This window comes from Notothenia rossii (genome assembly GCF_949606895.1).
Source record: "Notothenia rossii genome assembly, chromosome: 10".
Taxonomy (NCBI): Eukaryota; Metazoa; Chordata; class Actinopteri; order Perciformes; family Nototheniidae; genus Notothenia; species Notothenia rossii.
In genome coordinates, this window is record NC_136908.1 from 3,507,335 (window position 1) to 3,526,934 (window position 19,600).

The 19,600-nt window shown below is 41.7% G+C and overlaps 1 protein-coding gene across 2 annotated transcripts in view; it reads right to left on the reverse strand.

Moving 5' to 3' along the window:
* The window catches only part of parp10 (poly(ADP-ribose) polymerase family member 10), a 22,582-nt gene extending 5,074 nt beyond the window's left edge, over nt 1-17,508 (reverse strand). Inside the window, exons 1-8 of one of the 2 annotated variants that reach the window (XM_079652696.1) lie at nt 17,400-17,508; nt 14,885-15,060; nt 13,019-13,261; nt 11,603-11,833; nt 9,656-10,674; nt 5,903-6,115; nt 3,863-3,983; nt 1,230-2,234 (exon numbers count right to left, since the gene is read on the reverse strand). In XM_079652696.1, the coding sequence (XP_079508822.1) occupies nt 1,230-2,234; nt 3,863-3,983; nt 5,903-6,115; nt 9,656-10,674; nt 11,603-11,833; nt 13,019-13,261; nt 14,885-15,059 (3,007 nt within the window). In that variant the 5' untranslated portion in view covers nt 15,060; nt 17,400-17,508. Of the gene's footprint in view, nt 1-1,229; nt 2,235-3,856; nt 3,984-5,902; nt 6,116-9,655; nt 10,675-11,602; nt 11,834-13,018; nt 13,262-14,884; nt 15,061-17,399 lie in introns of both variants that reach the window. The other variant, XM_079652695.1, reaches the window with a different exon arrangement.
* Nucleotides 17,509-19,600: the final 2,092 nt, after the last annotated feature.

The following is a 19,600-nucleotide window of genomic DNA, read 5'->3' on the forward strand; positions in this document are numbered from 1 at the left end:
GTATGGAAGCCCTGCGAGTCAAATCTTTTTTTTTCTATGTCTGGTCTAAGTGGAGAGCATTAGTTTCGTTAAGACCATTTTTCTAGGTTACTTTTCATCAATGAAAACCGGTAAAAACAAGGTTGTGTTCGCTGTTGAGCTTGTTCTTACTCAGCGTTTATATAAACAAAATAGAGTAATACACGAACAAAAAGCAAGTGTAAATAAATCTACCTTTAAATATTAAAGTTAAAGGTCCCATGTCACGGCCATTCCCACTGATCATAATTCCATTGTTGAGGTCTACTAGAATAGATTTACATTGTTCAATGTTCCAAACTCACATCGGTTTCTCAAACAGCATCTCTGTATAGTGTGTGTATTCACTCTCTGTCCTACACGCCTTGTTGGAGCTCCCCCCCCCTCCCTGTGAGCCCACTGTGCTCTGATTGGTCAGCTCGCCCACTCTGTTCTGATGAGTCCACCACCGTTACAGCGGAACATCAGTGAGTATGTGTTACAATGGCGTTTGTTAGCAACCACAAAAGGACACCAGTAAGGACAAACAGATGAGAATGCTGCGCGGGGTCCGGGTGCCGTGTTGGCGGGACGTTGCGGGGCTCGCTGCTGTGAGGAGCGGACAGTGTGAGCTGGGTTGCTGGTGTCGTTTCCTGGTTGCTGCGTGGGGTTTGCGGGACACGGCGAGGCCCGGCCCGAGCTCGGCCGGAGCACATACAACCGCAGCCTGGCTGTGGGTCTGTGTGTGTGCTCGGATCGGGATGCACACACACAAATGGAAAAAGAAAATCCCCAACGAGGCGTTCTGGGGCAGCATAGACACGTATTTTCTGTGTTAGACTTTTACTCGCTACAGGGTGTACTTTGAGGGTTTGTGACTCTGCAGACCGTTTACATGCAGAATAAGCTACGTAACACACAAGGTGACGGGTGATAACCAGAAAAGCATGACATGGGACCTTTAATGCTTTGTTGAACCCGTTTACAAGGAGGGAAACAGAGTGAATAAGGAGCTCTCTAAAACACTAACTGTAAATAAAGTCCAATACCTCTCTATTTGTGCATGGAAGCGGAGCTAGCTAGCCAAATCTTTTAAGTGTTATCTTGCCAGCTAAAACTGTGCATTCCCCTATATTTGACTTTGATATCTTTTACTAAATGTTGTTCTGAATGTCCAGAAGCAATATTCTGCAGAACATAAAGGCACTGTAACAATACATAGTTCCCTTTACCTGGTATATCCTCATCCAAGGCCCCTGAAGAAGGCATCCTCCTGGAGATCTTCACAGATTTCCCTGAAGCTATGTTGTACTCTTGCATCTTCTCAAAGTTGATGGTGTGGGGCTGATGGTCTAGCAGGATGTCCACTTTCTGCATCCTCATCCTCAAGGCCGTCTCGATGAACACAGTGGCATCAGGTGAGTAAGGGGTCGTGTCAGAAGAGACCGGGTCGTGATAAACCCACTGGACGCTCCTCAGGATCTCCCGTTCGGACACGGAAGTGGAGATCTTCTCCAGGAGCAGCTTCACATCACACAATCCACCCGCCACATAATCCTTAAAGCCAGAAACGGTGATTATGCTGCCCTGGATTTGAATCTCGACCGCATGCTTCCTTTTGATCATATCCAGACATATCCTGTGGTAGTCGGACATGTTCCTCACACACCTGTGCTCCAGTTTCTCCTCGACTTGTCTCCCGGTGACCTTCTTCCCAAAAGCTATATCGACCCGAATGAGGTCAGCGGGATACCCTGCAAACACAAACAACTGGAGGGTGTTGGCTGCTTTGATGGCGTCCAGCAGGGAAGCATCGAAGCTCTTCTTCACCGCGGGACTCTTCTCAGAACAGCTTGGAGAGGATTCATGTTGGCTCATTTCCTTGGATAGCTCCAAAGCTTTCTGCAGCTGTTCCTCCTCATCCTCCAGCGAATAATGGCTTGTCTCCATGGAGTACTGGATAGCTAGGGATAGCTGGGCATCTTCTTCAAAGTCGCTAGACAGGCCCACAGCTCCTTCACTCTGCAGGAGTAACCCACTGGGATTGTTCCCTACAGCTGAGGGCTGGGAAGAATCAGGAGCTATCCCAGACAAGTCCTGGTCCGTCAGACTGGTTGGTGCCGCTGCTGAGTACAAGTCAACGTCGTCCATTTCATCCGAATTGTTGGAATTGGAGGCGGGATCTTCAGGTTTGTCATCGACGGCCGAGACGATTTTCTTTGCAGCTTCTAAAAGACCTACAGAGAGGGAGAGGAACATGTTTAAAACTTTGCAGAAATATATATTTATTCCACACATGGCAGTTATTTTAAAACATGTACACTTATACTGTTTTTTTTTTTTTTATAGCGCATGGTGGAAAGGAGCAGGGAGAAGAAAATCTCATATTACCTGACCCTTGTTAAAAAATAAATAAAAGCAATATTCTTTCTGTAACAGTTACTAAATACTGAAACATAAAACCAGAACACAATCAAAAGCCAACTTCATACTGTTTAATTAGGCTTTCTTTATTATTTTTCTTAAAGGTCCCATGTCATGGCCATTTCTACTGATCATAATTCCATTGTTGAGGTCTACTAGAATACATTTATATTGTTCAATTTTCCAAACTCACATTGGTTTCTCAAACAGCATCTCTGTATAGCATGTGTATTCACTCTCTGTCCTACACGGCTTGTTGGAGCTCCTGCCCCCCCCCTCCCTGTGAGCCCAGTGGCCGTCTGCGAGACACAGTGAAACCCAGCCCGAACACACACATACACCCGCAGCCTGGCTGGGAGTTTGTGTGTGTGCCCAGGCTGAGTTCCCGGTGTCTCGCCGACCCCACACCAGTGAGCCAGCTCACAGTGTCCGCTCCTCGCAGCAGCGAGCCTCGCAACGTCCCACCGAGTGTGTGTGTGAGGAAGTCCGTGGATTGGTCCAAACGTAACGGCTCCGCGGACGTAACGAAACGGTATGTCACTATACCCAAGAAGTAAACAATGCAAGAAGAGAAATGCCCAACGAGGCGTTCTGGGGCAGCATAAGGCGCTTTCACACCGCAGTACTTTTCCCACAAAGGTTCATCAGAACTTAGTTCATGAGAACTCTTTAGTACAGATCGCGTTCACACCGGAATAAGTCCCTGGGGGAGGATTAGGCAAATGAAGCCTCTGACGAGCGGAGTTGGGGACTGGCTTCAGTAGAAGCTGCTGGGACCCCCAGCAGCTTCTACTGAAGCCTTCCGAGTAAATCGCCTGAACACCGACACCTCCTCATCTCCACCGCTCCCATGCTGTCTTTTGTGTTGCCATAAGTTAGTCTCTCTGCGTTTCTGCGCTGGGCTAATGCTAATAAAGCTAATGCGAGGATAATAAAATGGCGGCTTCACCAAACTTTTTTTTAGTTTTACGGGGCGTGGTTTGCAATCCTCCCAGCCAATCAGAAATAGGAACGTTTTTCTCCATGAAAGTCCCTGCTCTCTAGCAGGTGGTAAAGGTAAAGGGGTAAAAAAGGTTCTCATGAACTCATTCTAGTTCTGGATTTCTTTGGTGTGAACGTGACATTGCGGAACTATATCGGAACTAAAGTGGGAAAAGTACTGCGGTGTGAACGCGCCTATAGACAGGTCTTCTCTGTGTTAGAGTTTTACTCGCTACAGGGTGTACTTTGAGGGTTTGTAACTCTGCAGACCGTTTACATGCAGAAAAGCTACATGACACACAAGGGGACGGGGAAGAACCAGAAAAGCATGACATGGGACCTTTAAACATACAACATTTCTTACAGCCCTTTAATTCATTCGGCAAAGAATTCCACTTCTTTAGACACACATCTGCTTTAAATATGGAGAAATGATTGTAGAGATGGATATTACCGTTACCTGGAGCTCCATTTTGATCCACATGCATTGAATCAGATCTTAATTCTTGAGGAGAACTATCTGAAGACACTTTGGGGAAGTTTCTGCCGGACATCATGTTCCATGCCGTGTCAAAGATGTCCTGAAATAGAAAAAACATGTGGGACACTGTCGATCTATTGTAGACCTGAGAAGGAGCTGAAAAAGCACTAAAATAATCAATCCCAGAATCCGGATTTTCCAGTATTTTAATCGGTCGGACAATTGATCGAGCCGAAACAACTTTCTCTAAAAATATTGTTGTGTTATTTGTGTGCTCACATCGAGCTGAGGTTGACAATAAAGAGGCAGTGAGAAGAGAAACTAAAAGAAGTCTAAAATCATTCAGCAGGTAATACTTTTTCAGAAACTCAGTCTCACTCACTTCTGCATTTTGCATACCTTAAACTTAGCCTCAGGTTGTTCATGCTTCAATAATACAGTATTTATTATCATTATAGTATAACTATTTCGGCAATTAGATAAAATATAAATTATATTTGATGCATTTTGAATTTCCATGACTTAGCACCTTTCATGCACAAAGCAGCCCAAAGTGCTTCACAGAAAACATAACAATATTAAAATAAATACAGAACAAGATCCTAATGAAATTCCCGTGAATTAAAGCTGACAAGAAATAAGTTAAAATTAGGGCTGTCAAGTCATGTGTATTTGTCCTCGGCCCGCCCCGTAGTTTCAGAGCCCAAAGCAAAGGCTTGACGTTGTTGTTGTTGTTGTTGTTGTTGTTGTTAGTTGGATGGTGGGAGATTCTAGCGAGAGATATGGATACAAAAAAAGGTGTTTAAAACAGCGAGCCAAGCCCACAGCTGATGCCGACAGCCCCGCTCCTGCTGCTCGCTTGCGGCAGACCACGCTTGAAAGTTTGCCGGGGAGACGCCTGGACAACAACAGCGATAGCTAAATGGGGGGCTACAGTTTAACATTGTGGAGGACAAGGGGCTGCGTTAGATCATTTGGATCGCATCCAATGTGTCGACGGCACATCACAGCGCTTTATTTTGACCCACAGTGGGAACTTCAGTCTCATGCTTTGACTGAAGAGCAACTGTTTGAGCAACTGGCTAAGTGCAGAGAAGTGCACACGGTTGGGAGAGAGTGTAGAGAGAGAGAGAGAGGTTCCAGGTTGTTGTGTTGAGAATATCCATCAGAATATTTTTCATTGTTCCAATGATAATAAACAAACATTTGCATAAAGCATATTTCTCCACTCATATGTTGATAAGAGTACTAAAAACTTGAAAAATATAATGTACATTTAGATATAGGGATGGGAATTTGAAAGCAAATGTATATTCGAATATTCGACCCCCCAAAAAACGGTTAACCGGTTGACCGAAATGTACATATCCTATAAAAAAAAAAAGTGTAAAAAAAATATATATATTATATCGAAATATTTCCACACATTACTCCTTTTTGACGCCATGTAGGACTCTTCTTAGAGTGTAAATAATTACCGGACTTTGACTGGTAAAATATGTTGAATACCGGCAAAACTAAATCTCTCCGGTCAAAATGTCTATGTGCTTTACCGCCACACACGGTTGCCAAGCAGCGCTTATTGTTGTTTAGGCCGGCCACTCATGTGTCGCGAGTGTTGACAGGGGGCGGGGGAGCACGCTCATGAACTGTTAGCGCCGGAACCTTGCAACGGCTGCGGAGCGCATTTGCGCCACATTTGGGCCAAAGATGAGGTTCGAGTCTGCGTGATTTGCGTGTAGGGAGGGGCAGCAGCCATATCATTGGCTAGAACTAGCTAGATCTGATGGATTTCGACATAAACGCGAGTGAAGTATAACCGGAAGCGAGAGAGAGATCAGCACCTGCAGCTCTGCCCGCTGTGAGGGGCCGGTGAGCGGAGCAAAACAAACCTTTAGACGTCAACTAACACATTTAGCTATGGCACTGTCGTATATATATATATATAGAACTCAATATAGAGTCAAAAGCAATGAACACAATGGAAAAACAAATAGGAAAACTATGTCCCATCGTTACCTGGTGTGCGAGGTGTTGCCAGGGCACGGCCTTCAGATTGATGTACACCTGAAACTTCTTGTCCATCTCCTTCAGGATGTGCTGGCAGTCCGCCTCTTCTAAAAAGCGTGTCACTCCTGGAGCGTTCACTGTGATGACTCTGGTGCAGATAGACTTTACCACGTCCTGCAACACCTCCTCAGCCATCTGGCAAGCGGTGGCATGGCCATGGATCTATCAGGAACATTCACAAAGATAGACAAAAGATGAAACAATTTACTGAGACGAGGTTTGTTTCAAAAGCAATGCTAAAGGGATAGGCATTGAATACTGCTTTCTATTCCTCCATCTTGTGACTGTGTAACTCCCTCTCTTGGATATCAGCATGTGAAGGACACTGTTCAGGAACTAGTTGATGCTCTGTATGTGATGACTACTTCCATTCTGGAGAGGGTCACAAATACATGGATCCTGAGGTTGAAGCTCAAGCCGGGGACGAGTGATAACATAATAGATGAAACAATTTACTGAGTCAAGTTTTTTTTTTCAAAATGCTAAAAAGGGATAGTTTTTAAAGTGGGGTCGGATGAGGTACATTTAGAAGCAGTTCCTTATAAGCCTACTAAAACAAGGCTGACATAAAGAAGAGAATCAATATCAGTTTAGGTCACGATATATCTAGAACAGGGGTGTCCAAACTACGGCTCGGGTTTCAAATGCGGCCCACGGACCATTTTGAATCGGCCCTCAGCAAATTCAAAAAGTATAATGGAATATGGTCAACAAATGAAACTTGTGCTGGTCTTATATTGTACTTCTTAAATATATCTGTAAACATATATTACACAGTATTCATGTGTTAATAAGACCACTTTTCAAATGAATGCAGTCAATTCAAGTTGGAAACATTTTCTAACATATCTTAGTTGATAAGAAAAAAGCCCAATTACTTATTTACATAACAAGCTTGAAATAAACCCTTCCTATTTCTCCTTATTATAATCAATCTGAGGCTTCTGGTTTAAGAGATGAGCTGCCAACACTCACAAGCATCATTTACCTACATTTGATTGATTTTGCCAACTTATAACTGAACTTCTGAGGCAATATACCTCTAGAGCAGGGGTCGGCAACCTTTTTGATATGAAGTGCCATTTAAAAAAAAATTGTTATCAGCGTGCCAACCATGGATGTATAATAAGATAACGATCGAGAATTATCAACGGGGGGAGGGGGGGGGGGTGAGGAGCTTGACGCTCGCCAACTATCAGCAGGGGGCGGGAGCCTCGCAGTGTGTGGACCTGTCAGCGCAACTTACATGATGGCGAATTTAACAAGCAAATTTAAATAATTGGTTTAAACGGCATAATAATAAGGACGATCGTCCGTTCTGTGATTCTCCAGAACACACATGTTATGATATTAGGGTCATGCAGAGTGAGATGAGATCGCTGTCCCTTTAAGAGAGAGAGAGAGAGAGAGAGAGAGAGAGAGAGAGAGAGAGAGAGAGAGAGAGAGAGAGAGAGAGAGAGAGAGAGAGAGAGAGAGAGAGAGAGAGAGAGAGAGAGAGGGGGGTGCGGCTTGTGCATGTGTGTTTGTGAATGGTAGAGCGACAGTGAGGGAACGTGTGTATGTTTCTGGAAGTGAAACGGGAAAGCAGAAAAACAGAGGTCTGTGATGTATTTTGTGAAACAGAAGAACAGCTAAATAAATGCAACGGCCTCCCAAGAAGAGCTCGCCTCTCTCTAAAGTGGGTTATTGAACCTGAAGCTTGTTGCTTCTGCCCTCCTCGACTACGGTCTGGGAGCCGACAGGAAAGTTCAACACACAGGTGGCCAGTCCGCCCCTTTGTAGCATATTATTTCGATGAGAGATGAGCAGATCACCACTGGTATTTCAACTAAATACACAGCCACGCAAAAACTGCGGCATTTGTACAGCTCCTTATGGGTACTGCAATTAGTGAAGTGCTTTCCTCCGTGGTGAAACGATCAGCACTGCACCACGGAGGAAAGCGGCAGAAAGTCACCTGGAGATAAAGAGAGCGGGGCTGCGTTGCGTGCATGGCTTCCTTCTGCAGGTAACGGGGAGACGCGCTCTGGCGGCGGTCTCGTTCAGGATCCGAAAATACAATTTAAATATTTGGCACACTTATTCCACTTATTCCTAGTGTGCCACTGGTTACGGTGCCGAGTGCCAATGCTGGCACGCGTGCCAGGGGTTGCTGACCCCTGCTCTAGAGAGTGGCCCAGCCCTTATATATTTTCCGTATTCCTTTCCAATGGGGAACTGAAGCAGTTATCAATGCGTTCCTCAAAGCCCCCAGACTCCATTAACAAAACAGTGATTTTACCCAGAGGTTTCTGGTCTTCCACGGCCTCAAATAGGGCTGCACGATATTGGAAAAAACTGACATTGCGATATTTTCTTCCCCTGCGATATGAAAAAATACAGGAATTGAAGAAAAAACAGTTTTATTTGTCTGCAAACCATCCTTTCTTGAACTTTAATGCTATACAATTGGTATTTTTTTAACGATATTTAACTGGATGAAGGATTTTATTCACGGACCTCTGGATCTTAAAGGACCCATGTCATGGCCATTTCCACTGATCATAATTCCATTGTTGAGGTCTACTAAAATAGAAAAATACTGTGCAATTTTCCAAACTCACATTGGTTTCGCATACAGCATCTCTGTAAAGTATGTGTATTCGGCAGTATTCACTTTCTCCACTAAACGGCTCGCTGCAGCTCCTCCCCCCCCCCCCCCCTTGTTTAGCGATACACAGCCAAACTCAACCTGAGCACACAAAAAGTCACATCCGAAATAAAAACAATAAGTGTGGCTTGATATTGAGTAAGAAAAAGGTTTATAGGTTGATAAACGCTGTGAGAATGGGTCTGCTGAGAGAATTTCGCCGCGATCCTAACTGTCTGTTATCAGCCTGCAGCCAGGGAGCAGAAATCAGCAGAGCTGCCTGCACTGAGTGTGTGTGTAGATTGGTCAATTTGGACCAATCAGCGGGGGCTTAACGTAACGGCTCCGCGGACGTAACGTAACGGCTCCGCGGACGTAACGTAACGGCTCCGCGGATTGGCCCATTTAGTTGCACGTAGCCGGAAGAATCAAATGGATGATGACGTTTCACCAACGAGGCGTTTTGGGGAGGTCTTTTCTGTTTTAGAGTTTTACTCGCTACAGGGTGTACTTTGAGGGTTTTGACTCTGCAGACCGTTTACATGCAGAAAAACCTTCATAACACACAAGGGGACGGGTAATAACCGGAAAAGCATGACATGGGACCTTTAAGTTATCAGAGCAACAAGCTGAGCTAGCTCGGTTATCCTGCTGTGATCTGATCAAGAATGATTGTGATTGGTGGTTTGCTGTGCATGCAGAGCCTGCATGTCACTCACTCAAGTACCCCTGACATGAGAGCCGCGCAAGTTTTCCTTTTGTAGCAAGCAGCAAAATAGTTGTAACATGACGTGTTTGAGTTCATTTGCCTACTTAATATCGCACCTCCTAAAAAAAAGTAATGCTGTGTTGCTGTTTTAATATTTATTCTATTTTATCTCGTTTTATCACCACTGTAAAGCGTCTTTGAGCACCTGAAAAAGCGCTTGAAAATTAAATGTATTATTTATCATTATTTTGACTTCAACAAATACGAAATGTCACTTTGAAATGGCAAAAGAAACCAATAAGACAAGCTAGAAAACCAGTGACCTGCAGTCTTCCTCAAGTGATATTGATTGAGCGACACTTACCTTTAACCCACAAACGTCCTCTGCTTCTAGGGGGAAGATGGACACTTGGTTCATGTCAGCCATCAGCTGGTGACGATGGATCTGGATGTATTTCAGCATGCCTGGCTCCATGGGGATAACAGTCTCCCTTTCAATGGGTGTTGTGAGAAACCCCATAATCGCAGTCTGCTTCTCACTCTCCATCCCTTTCAGAGTGAACGCATCGATATTCCCTTCTCGCTCTGACACCTTTACAGAGCAGAAACTCAGAGCCTGCATAAACTCTGTCCACTCTCTGCAATATAACATGGTCTCAAACTCTGCGTCCACCGGTATGGTGAAGTGAGAAAGCTGGGATTTTAAAAAGCTACAAGCCTCGTTAGCAGAGTTTTGGGATAGCGAGGTGACCGAGACTTTACAATCTGACACAGTGTACAAAGCAGGTGACGCAGGTTGATTTACGGTCTCCAGTAGTCGCCCTTTGACATCTTTCCTTGCAAGGAACTGAGCCTCTTCTGGCTCAAGAGTCAAAGGAATCTCGGCCATTTTGCCGAAACAGTCCAAGATGTCGTGTTTTATCTGCTCAACCCTTTGTCTGTCAGTTCCTTCGATGTGCACGCCATTGTCTTTAATTTGGATGGTGAAATTCGGGTGTGCCTTTTTAGTGTCCTTTAGAAAGGTGCTTTGTTGAAGCACTGAGAGTTTTAGTGGGTCAGCAATAGCAACATGGCTTGAGAGTATTAATTCAACCTCCTCCATTTGATCCATGACTTCCTCTGCGGCAACTTCTACTTCTTCTTCGTGGACGACAAGAGGCTTTAAGGACATTTGAGAGAGAGTCTGGCTGTTTCCATGGACCACCTCTGGAGGACTGGTCTGCATCGGAATGTCCTCCACGTTTCTCTCAGGCGTTTCTCGGCCTCCACTTGCAGAGTCTTGTGAAGTTAGACTTTCTGTGGGTTGTAGAAAGTCGAAGTGCGGCTTCACGACCAGGTCATTACCGTCCAGTTTGTGCGTGAGATCCAGGATATGGCCTAAAGCTGTTGGAAGAAACGTAAACATTACTTTAGGACATTGACAGAAGCTTAATCTAAACCTCAACACAACACATGAGCATATAGGTTGGGATATTATTACATTACATACTGATATACACCTGGACATCAGCAGGAGAGGACTCTTTAAAGTAGAGACACTACATACTGATATACACCTGAACATCAGCAGGAGAGGACTCTTTAAAGTAGAGACACTACATACTGATATACACCTGAACATCAGCAGGAGAGGACTCTTTAAAGTAGAGACGCTACATACTGATATACACCTGAACATTAGCAGGAGAGGACTCTTTAAAGTAGAGACGCTACATACTGATATACACCTGAACATCAGCAGGAGAGGACTCTTTAAAGTAGAGACGCTACATACTGATATACACCTGAACATCAGTAGGAGAGTACTCTTTAAAGTAGAGACACTACATACTGATATACTCCTGAACATCAGCAGGAGAGGACTCTTTAAAGTAGAGACGCTACATACTGATATACACCTGAACATCAGTAGGAGAGTACTCTTTAAAGTAGAGACACTACATACTGATATACTCCTGAACATCAGCAGGAGAGGACTCTTTAAAGTAGAGACACTACATACTGATATACACCTGCACATCAGCAGGAGAGGACTCTTTAAAGTAGAGACACTACATACTGATATACACCTGAACATCAGCAGGAGAGGACTCTTTAAAGTAGAGACACTACATACTGATATACTCCTGAACATCAGCAGGAGAGGACTCTTTAAAGTAGAGACACTACATACTGATATACACCTGCACATCAGCAGGAGAGGACTCTTTAAAGTAGAGACACTACATACTGATATACACCTGGACATCAGCAGGAGAGGACTCTTTAAAGTAGAGACACTCTTTAAAAGGTTGTAAGATCTAAAACTTACACTCATATTTGACAAAGGACACCTTGGCTGTTCCCTCTGCCAGCATCGTCACTTCCTTCACTTTCTGATCCCCTCCTCGCTTGCTCTCAAAGTACAAAGTGAGCAGGTCTGCAGTGGTGCCAGGATGCAGGTTCTCCACCAAGAGCGAGTCCGTTTGCTCGATCTGTTCAAGAGTTACGACCGCCCCGTCGATTTTCCTCTGAGAGATCTTAGCACTTAGGTTTTGGAAATCTACAAAACAGAAAAATATATTAAAGGTCAACTATTATGCAAAATGCACTTTCTCATGTCTCCTCTACATCAACATGTGTCCCCTCTTCTTCATGTCTCTTCTACATCAACATGTGTCCCCTCTTCTTCGTGTCTCTTCTACATCAACATGTGTCCCCTCTTCTCCATGTCTCTTCTACATCAACATGTGTCCCCTCTTCTCCATGTCTCTTCTACATCAACATGTGTCCCCTCTTCTTCATGTCTCCTCTACATCAACATGTGTCCCCTCTTCTCCATGTCTCTTCTACATCAACATGTGTCCCCTCTTCTTCATGTCTCTTCTACATCAACATGTGTCCCCTCTTCTCCATCAACATGTGTCCCCTCTTCTCCATGTCTCTTCTACATCAACATGTGTCCCCTCTTCTTCATGTCTCTTCTACATCAACATGTGTCCACTCTTCTTCATGTCTCTTCTACATCAACATGTGTCCCCTCTTCTTCATGTCTCTTCTACATCAACATGTGTCCCCTCTTCTTCAAGTCTCTTCTACATCAACATGTGTCCCCTCTTCTTCATGTCTCTTCTACATCAACATGTGTCCCCTCTTCTTCATGTCTCTTCTACATCAACATGTGTCCCCTCTTCTTCATGTCTCTTCTACATCAACATGTGTCCCCTCTTCTTCATGTCTCTTCTACATCAACATGTGTCCCCTCTTCCTCATGTCTCTTCTACATCAACATGTGTCCCCTCTTCTTCATGTCTCTTCTACATCAACATGTGTCCCCTCTTCCTCATGTCTCTTCTACATCAACATGTGTCCCCTCTTCTTCATGTCTCTTCTACATCAACATGTGTCCCCTCTTCTTCATGTCTCTTCTACATCAACATGTGTCCCCTCTGTGGAAAGAGACTCTGAAAGTTTCAGGAACGACATTAACCAAATGTCTCTCAGAGGGGCGTGGGGAGGGGCTCCTTATTTTCATCTAAAGTAACAGACAGAGAATCAGCACTTTGGAAACAGGGCTGAAACAGAGGGGATTATGGGTAATGCTGCAATGATCTGTTTGTGTTTCAGCCAATCAGAGACAGGCTCTGTATATATCTGAGACCTGTGATATATTGATGAGAAACAGTATGATAGGGGACTTTAAACAGAAATCAGTGCCTTTCAAGAACATGATGAAAGATGAAAGCACCTTTTGATAAGGGCTGGCTGAGGTGAATGAGGAAGAACTCCCTCCCAGCTGAGGGGTAAAGGGTGTAGTCCGGCATGTTCAACCCCATCATGATCTCCACATAGAGCTCCACCATCTCACTGCTTGTGCTCGGTTTGATCCCCCGAAGAAGGAGTCTACATCGGTCCTTCGAGGCCGGCTTCCTCACACTCAGCTCCACATTATGCAGAACGTGGTGCTCTTTCAACAGGACTTGGGCGGCAGCTGTGGAAAAGATCACAGAAGGGATGAAGGCAGAATTAGCATACGGAACTTTAATGGTACTTTCACAAAAAGGAACATTCATTTTCTTGAATGCGAATATTCTTCTAACAACATGTTTTCTACTTTAATTATAAAACATATCATATCTATTATTCTGAAATGGACCAATCTGCACAATGACTACTTTTACTTTTGGTACTTTAACTATATTTTGATGCTAATACGTTTTCTACTTTTACTTTGATCTAGGGCTGAACAATATATCGTGTCATGGCGAAAAACGCGATATGCGCATGCGCGATATTCACATCGCAGGGACGTGCAATTTTATTAATTTTTTATAATATATATATATATTTTTTATATATTTTTTTTTTTAGGACGTGCGATATTAAGTAGGTACATTAACTCAAACACGCCATGTTACAATTATTTTTGCTGCTTGCTACAAAAGGAAAACTTGCACGGCTCTCATGTCAGGGGTACTTGAGTGAGTGACATGCAGGCTCTGCATGCACAGCAAACCACCAATCACAATCATTCTTGATCAGATCACAGCAGGCCCCGCCCCCCTAGTTTGCAGATCGTCAAAACACAGGTAAAAAATGAGCGAGGCACATGAGGACAATACCGGAGAGAATGAAGATTTACTTCCAAAAAGAAAAGCAACATCTGGAACTATTTTGGATACAAAAAGGTTCTTCTCTTCTTCACTCACAGATGAACCCCCTTATTTGAGGGTAAGCAACATGCATTATCATGACATTTTAGATCATGACTTAGGTATGATGAGTCAACCAGTTAAGATCCAGACGTCCGTGACTAAAATCCTTCATCCGTTAAATATAGTTAAAAAAAAACGCAATATATATCTCAGGGGAAAAAAATATCGCAATGTCAGTTTTTTTCAATATCGTGCAGCCCTAGTTTGATCCCATTTTGGCATATAGTTACTAATTGTCCCAAGCATTACACCACAAGTGAGTGGGCTTGTTTGATGAGGTTGGTGCATAATAGTTTCAACAATTCAAAGAGAGGCCAAATTAAGAACCAGCTAGCGATGTATTCTGCATCATGTCGAGCTTCTTGCATGCTCTACCCCCTCAGAAACAAAAGGGGTCTTTCCAGTAAGTCAGTGACGGACACAATCATGATGTGTGCACCTGATTCTCTGGATTTCGTCCTATCCAACATACAGTACCAGTGAAAAGTTTAGACACAGCTTCTCATTCGAAGGTTTTTATTTATTTTAATTATTTTCTACATTGTAGATTAATACTGAAGACATCACAACTATAAAAGAACACATATGGAATTATCTAATAAACAAAAAAGTGTTAAAAAAATCCAGAATGTGATTTCTATTTTAGATTCTTCAAATGATCTCCTTTTGCCTCGATGACAGCTTTGTCTGTGCAAACTTATTGAAATAATCAAAGACCATTGAATGAGAAGGTGCGTTCAAACTGGTACTGTTTAGTCCAATTTAAATTAATGTTGACAATAATACTGCTCCAATCTCACCTGTCACTTTCACCTAGAAATGTAGATGAGGAACGTTTCAAAATAAGAGCAGCTACAGTCAAAGGATAACAAATATATGAATAATATATGCATCAGTACCTTCTGTTTCTTCAAACACCAGCACAGCGCGGTCTCCCGTCTTCTCCACGGAGACGAGCTGACCTCCACCGGAGCGCCGCTTATTCTCAAAGTAGAGAAAGAGCAGCTCTTCATCCACGGCTGCAGGCAGACCCAGAACCTCCACCGTCCGCTCCTCCAGGCTTTCAACCGGCATCCTGAAACAATACACATGCATTGTTTAAAGCTTACTGACTTCATGTTATACCTGTACACCTGAGTTGTTTTACCTTTCTAAAGTCCTTATCTAAGCCTGATTGGTATGGCAGACATTAATAATGTATTAATACATAATTGTAATATATATGTAATAATGCAGCCCTATGTACTTTATCACGCTGTCGTATAATTGTAATATTAACATATCATGTTATAGTTTCTAATGACAAACATACTAAAAGCTGTCACAGCAGGATATTTTACAATAGAGAGGCGAAGTCCCGCCCTTCTAATTCCGACCAATGGAACCTTATTTCGGTAAAATTATGTATTGAAGTCAATGGAGAGAGAAAAAGTATCTTTCGATCCCGTTTGAATTGTGCCACGAATTACACATATGATGTTTGTCAATTTAAAAAATAATTTCCATGTAAAAAAAGTCAGTTTGTCGTAAAACTGTTGAAATATAAAAGACTCTGAAAAATACGCAACTAGAAAGACTACAAATCTCAGAGTCCCGGTCCCGCATGCTGGCTCTAATGAACCGACTAACTCCCCTTGTGTGTATGTACAGCTCTCAACATGCCCAGACTTGGAGTGATTTTCACCTCTTTTAATACTTTCCGCCTCATTCTGAAAGAAAGAAGTGAAACGTGCCAACGTGACGGCCGTCTGGGTGTGTGGTGCGAGACGGGAGATGTAGTTCATTGAGCGGTTTCACACAAAGTGTTACTTCACAGTTTTACGAGACATTTTATTTTTTTAACTTGCAAAATTATCTTTTAAAATTGACAAACATCATATGTGTAATTCGTGGCACAATTCAAACGGGATGGAAAGATAATCTTTCTCTCTCCATTGACTTCAATACATACTTTTTCTGAAATAAGGTCCCATGGAGGAAAGGGAGGGACTTCGCCTCTCTATACTTAAGACAATACATATTTTAAATAATAGGATTTTAGTCTGTAGTAACACATGCATCTTTGCATTTGATTAAATGTATTATTGAACATGACATTCATTGGATTTCTTTTGTATTTTAATAAAAATCGGACTACATTGTTAACAATACATATTGGTTATTATATAAGGTTTAATTATATCATACTTCAACATACTTCCAAACACTTGTGCGAAGGACTATATATGATAAGATAACTGCGTGTTGATTCAATTCCATGCAACTTTTTAAAGTACATTTCTGGTAAATCAATACAAACATTGGTCAAATCACACGATTTGTTCTGTTTTGTAGCAAAAGGAAGATGTTTACTGATAACGTTACTTCATTAGCAACAGTTGTGTAAAGTAACATTTGCTCAAGTACTGTGCTTAAGTAAATTGTAGAGGGACCTTACTTAAGTATGTCCATTGTATGCTACTTTGTACTTACGTAAAAGGTGTACTTTTACTCCACTACATGTATTTAATCCCTTTAGTTACTTCACAGATGTGGATGAATGATGTGAAATATAATGACATGTTAAACCAGACTTTAGTTCCACCTGGAGTAAATCCACAAGCTACCCTGCAGTATACAAAGTCATTCAGACTAGCTGCACCTTTACCAGCTTTGAGAACACTTTAATGATCAATCATTATAAAACATATCATATATATTATTCTGAAATGGACCAATCTGCACAATGACTACTTTTACTGTCGCTACTTTCACTAGATTTTGATGAGAAAACTTTTTTACTTTTGCTTGAGGAACATTTTGAATGCAGGACTTTTACTGTAACAGAGAATTCCTACACTCTGAGTACTTCTACTTTTACTCAAGCACAAGATCTGAGTACTTCTACTTTTAATCAAGTACAAGATCTGAGTACTTCTACGTTTACTCAAGTACAAGATCTGAGTGCTTCTTCCACCTCGGATTAACAACACTAACTTATTTTTATTTACATTTTACCAATAATACCAGCAGTTCTGCATTATTTAACGCTATTTTAAGGATTTCTTCGCGTATAAGTGGACAGTTTCGAAATCAGCCTGTCATAGTGATTGTGGCCTACACACAACACTGAAATGTGCGATGCTAGCCGACAGGAAGCTAGGCCTGTAGAACAGCTAACGTTACAGTAATCAAAAAGCCTCATATATATCAGTGTATTTGCTGCACACACACATTACATTAAACAGTGTTTGGTTTCCTTCTGCGTAGTTTACCATGTATTTCTGAGAAAGTGAAAGTATGTAGCCACAGTTGCTATTTTCTTTAGAGACGGTATGAAGCTGTATTTAAGTGCAAACGCTTTTTAACATGACGACCGAATAATACAAATACATTTCCACGAAGGATTATCATGGTTTTTAAAGCATTACTTACCTGTGCTACAAGGAAAACATATGCTAAAGTCGTTCGGTCCAAACGGGTTAACCAGGATTGTAAACACTTCCGTGTTGTGCTGCGTGTTGACCAGCAGGGGGCGGCGTCACTTAAAGGGGAACACACCGTTTATCAGGACTGCGTTTTATTCAAGACTCAAGGCTTTTTATTATTGTCATTTGTACATAGCTACAGACAGTGTAGTTATAACAATGAAAATCTGAGGCCACAGGCTCCTCCAACAGTGCAACGCAATAAAACAGATAAAATAGTGCAAGTAAATACAAATAAAATAAAATATAATGGAAATTGTGCATGATAGTCTATTTCAAGAGTAAGCTACATGAACGTCACACCACCATAGATAAATATAACGCACATTTCTATTGGTGTTATTGAACCAGAGGTGGTATTACTCTGATCTTGTACTTGAGTAAAAGTAGTAGAAGTACTCAGATATTGTACTTGAGTAAAAATAGTAGAAGTACTCAGATCTTGTACCTGAGTAAACGTAGAAGTACTCAGAGATTCTGCACTATTTATATTCTATTCTATTTCAAAAATAATAATTGTTGTACTTTTCCTTAAATACAATTACTGTATTGCAGGAGTTTACTTGGAATGCATTATGTAGAACCATATGACTAACAGGCTCATAAACTGAAAACGGTCCAGTGCTACATGTGTAATTTATGAAGTTATAGGCAGGAGATAATTAGATTCTTTGGTATTTTATGTCTCATATTAAAGCCAACATTGGATCAAAGGGCCACGCTGAGTATTTCAAACTGCATACATTTCAGTCACTGATTTATAGCGTGAGCGTAATGGCAGCAAGGAGTCCATAATCAGCAGTACTTAGCTTTATGTCATTTGAATGGAGTTTTTTAGTTTTATCTTATAGAAGCAGACTACATTTTCATTCACTGGTAACATTTGAGAATTTTGACTATTTTGAGAACATAACATTGCTGATTAGTGGAAGAAGAAAACATAAAAATACACCCTTAGATTATTATTTATTTTTTTACATTTCGTCTTTTTGCATCTGGAGATTTCTCCTAAATTCCCAAACAGTTTGCATTAAAATAATAGAGAGGCGATGTCCGTCCCTTTCCGGGGGAGCTCGATGGGACCTTATTTCGGAAAAATTATGTATTGAAGTCAATGGAGAGAGAAAGATTATCTTTCGATCCCGTTTGAATTGTGCCACAAATTACATATGATGTTCGTCAATTTAAAAGATAATTTTGCAATTCAAAAAAATACAAATGTGTCGTAAAACTGTGAAGTAACACTTTTTTTGTGTGAAACCGCTCAATGAACTACATCTCCCGTCTCGCACCACACACCAACACGGCCGTCACGTTGGCACATTTCACTTCTTTCTTTCAGAATGAGGCAGAAAGTATTAAAAGAGGTGAAAATCACTCCAAGTCTGGGCATGTTGAGAGCTGTACATACACACAAGGGGAGTTAGTCGGTTCTGTAAGAGCCAGCATGCGGGACTGGGATTCTGGGATTTGTAGTCTTTCTAGTTTCGTATTTTTCATAGTCTCATATTTCAACAGTTTTACGACAAACTGTGACTTTTTTGACATGGAAATTATTTTTTAAGATTGATAAACATCATATGTGTAATTCGTGGCACAATTCAAATGGGATCGAAAGTTATGTTTTTTCTCTCAATTGACTTCAATACATACTTTTTCCGAAATAAGGTCCCATGGACCGGAAGTAGATGGGCGGGACCTCGCTTCTCTACTCCTTTTGGCTCTCATAAAGGTGCCAATGTGAAGTTTACACACTTTTTTTTTTTGCATGTACAGTAAATGGTCTACAAAGTTTAAATTACCAAATGAGTTTCTCTGTATATGTTATGTATATGTAATAGGTTATATTGGTGAATTCGTGTCTAATCAGCTAAAGATCTAAATCTATAATAATCTCAGAATAAAGGTTTGGAATTTAATTGAACTCTAATAAGAGCCAATTGTAACTACTTAATATTCTGTTAGTTTGGTTAATCTATAACAATACTTAAAAATGAATCTTTTTAGAATGGCCTTTTACTAGATTAAAAAAAACAAACACTTGTTGCCATGCCGGCGTAAACATTGCTGCTTTTATTTTGTTGTTTTATTTGTTTTTGTTGTTTTGTTTCAACCATTTTACTCTGTAGCACTTTGAGTTTTTTTTAC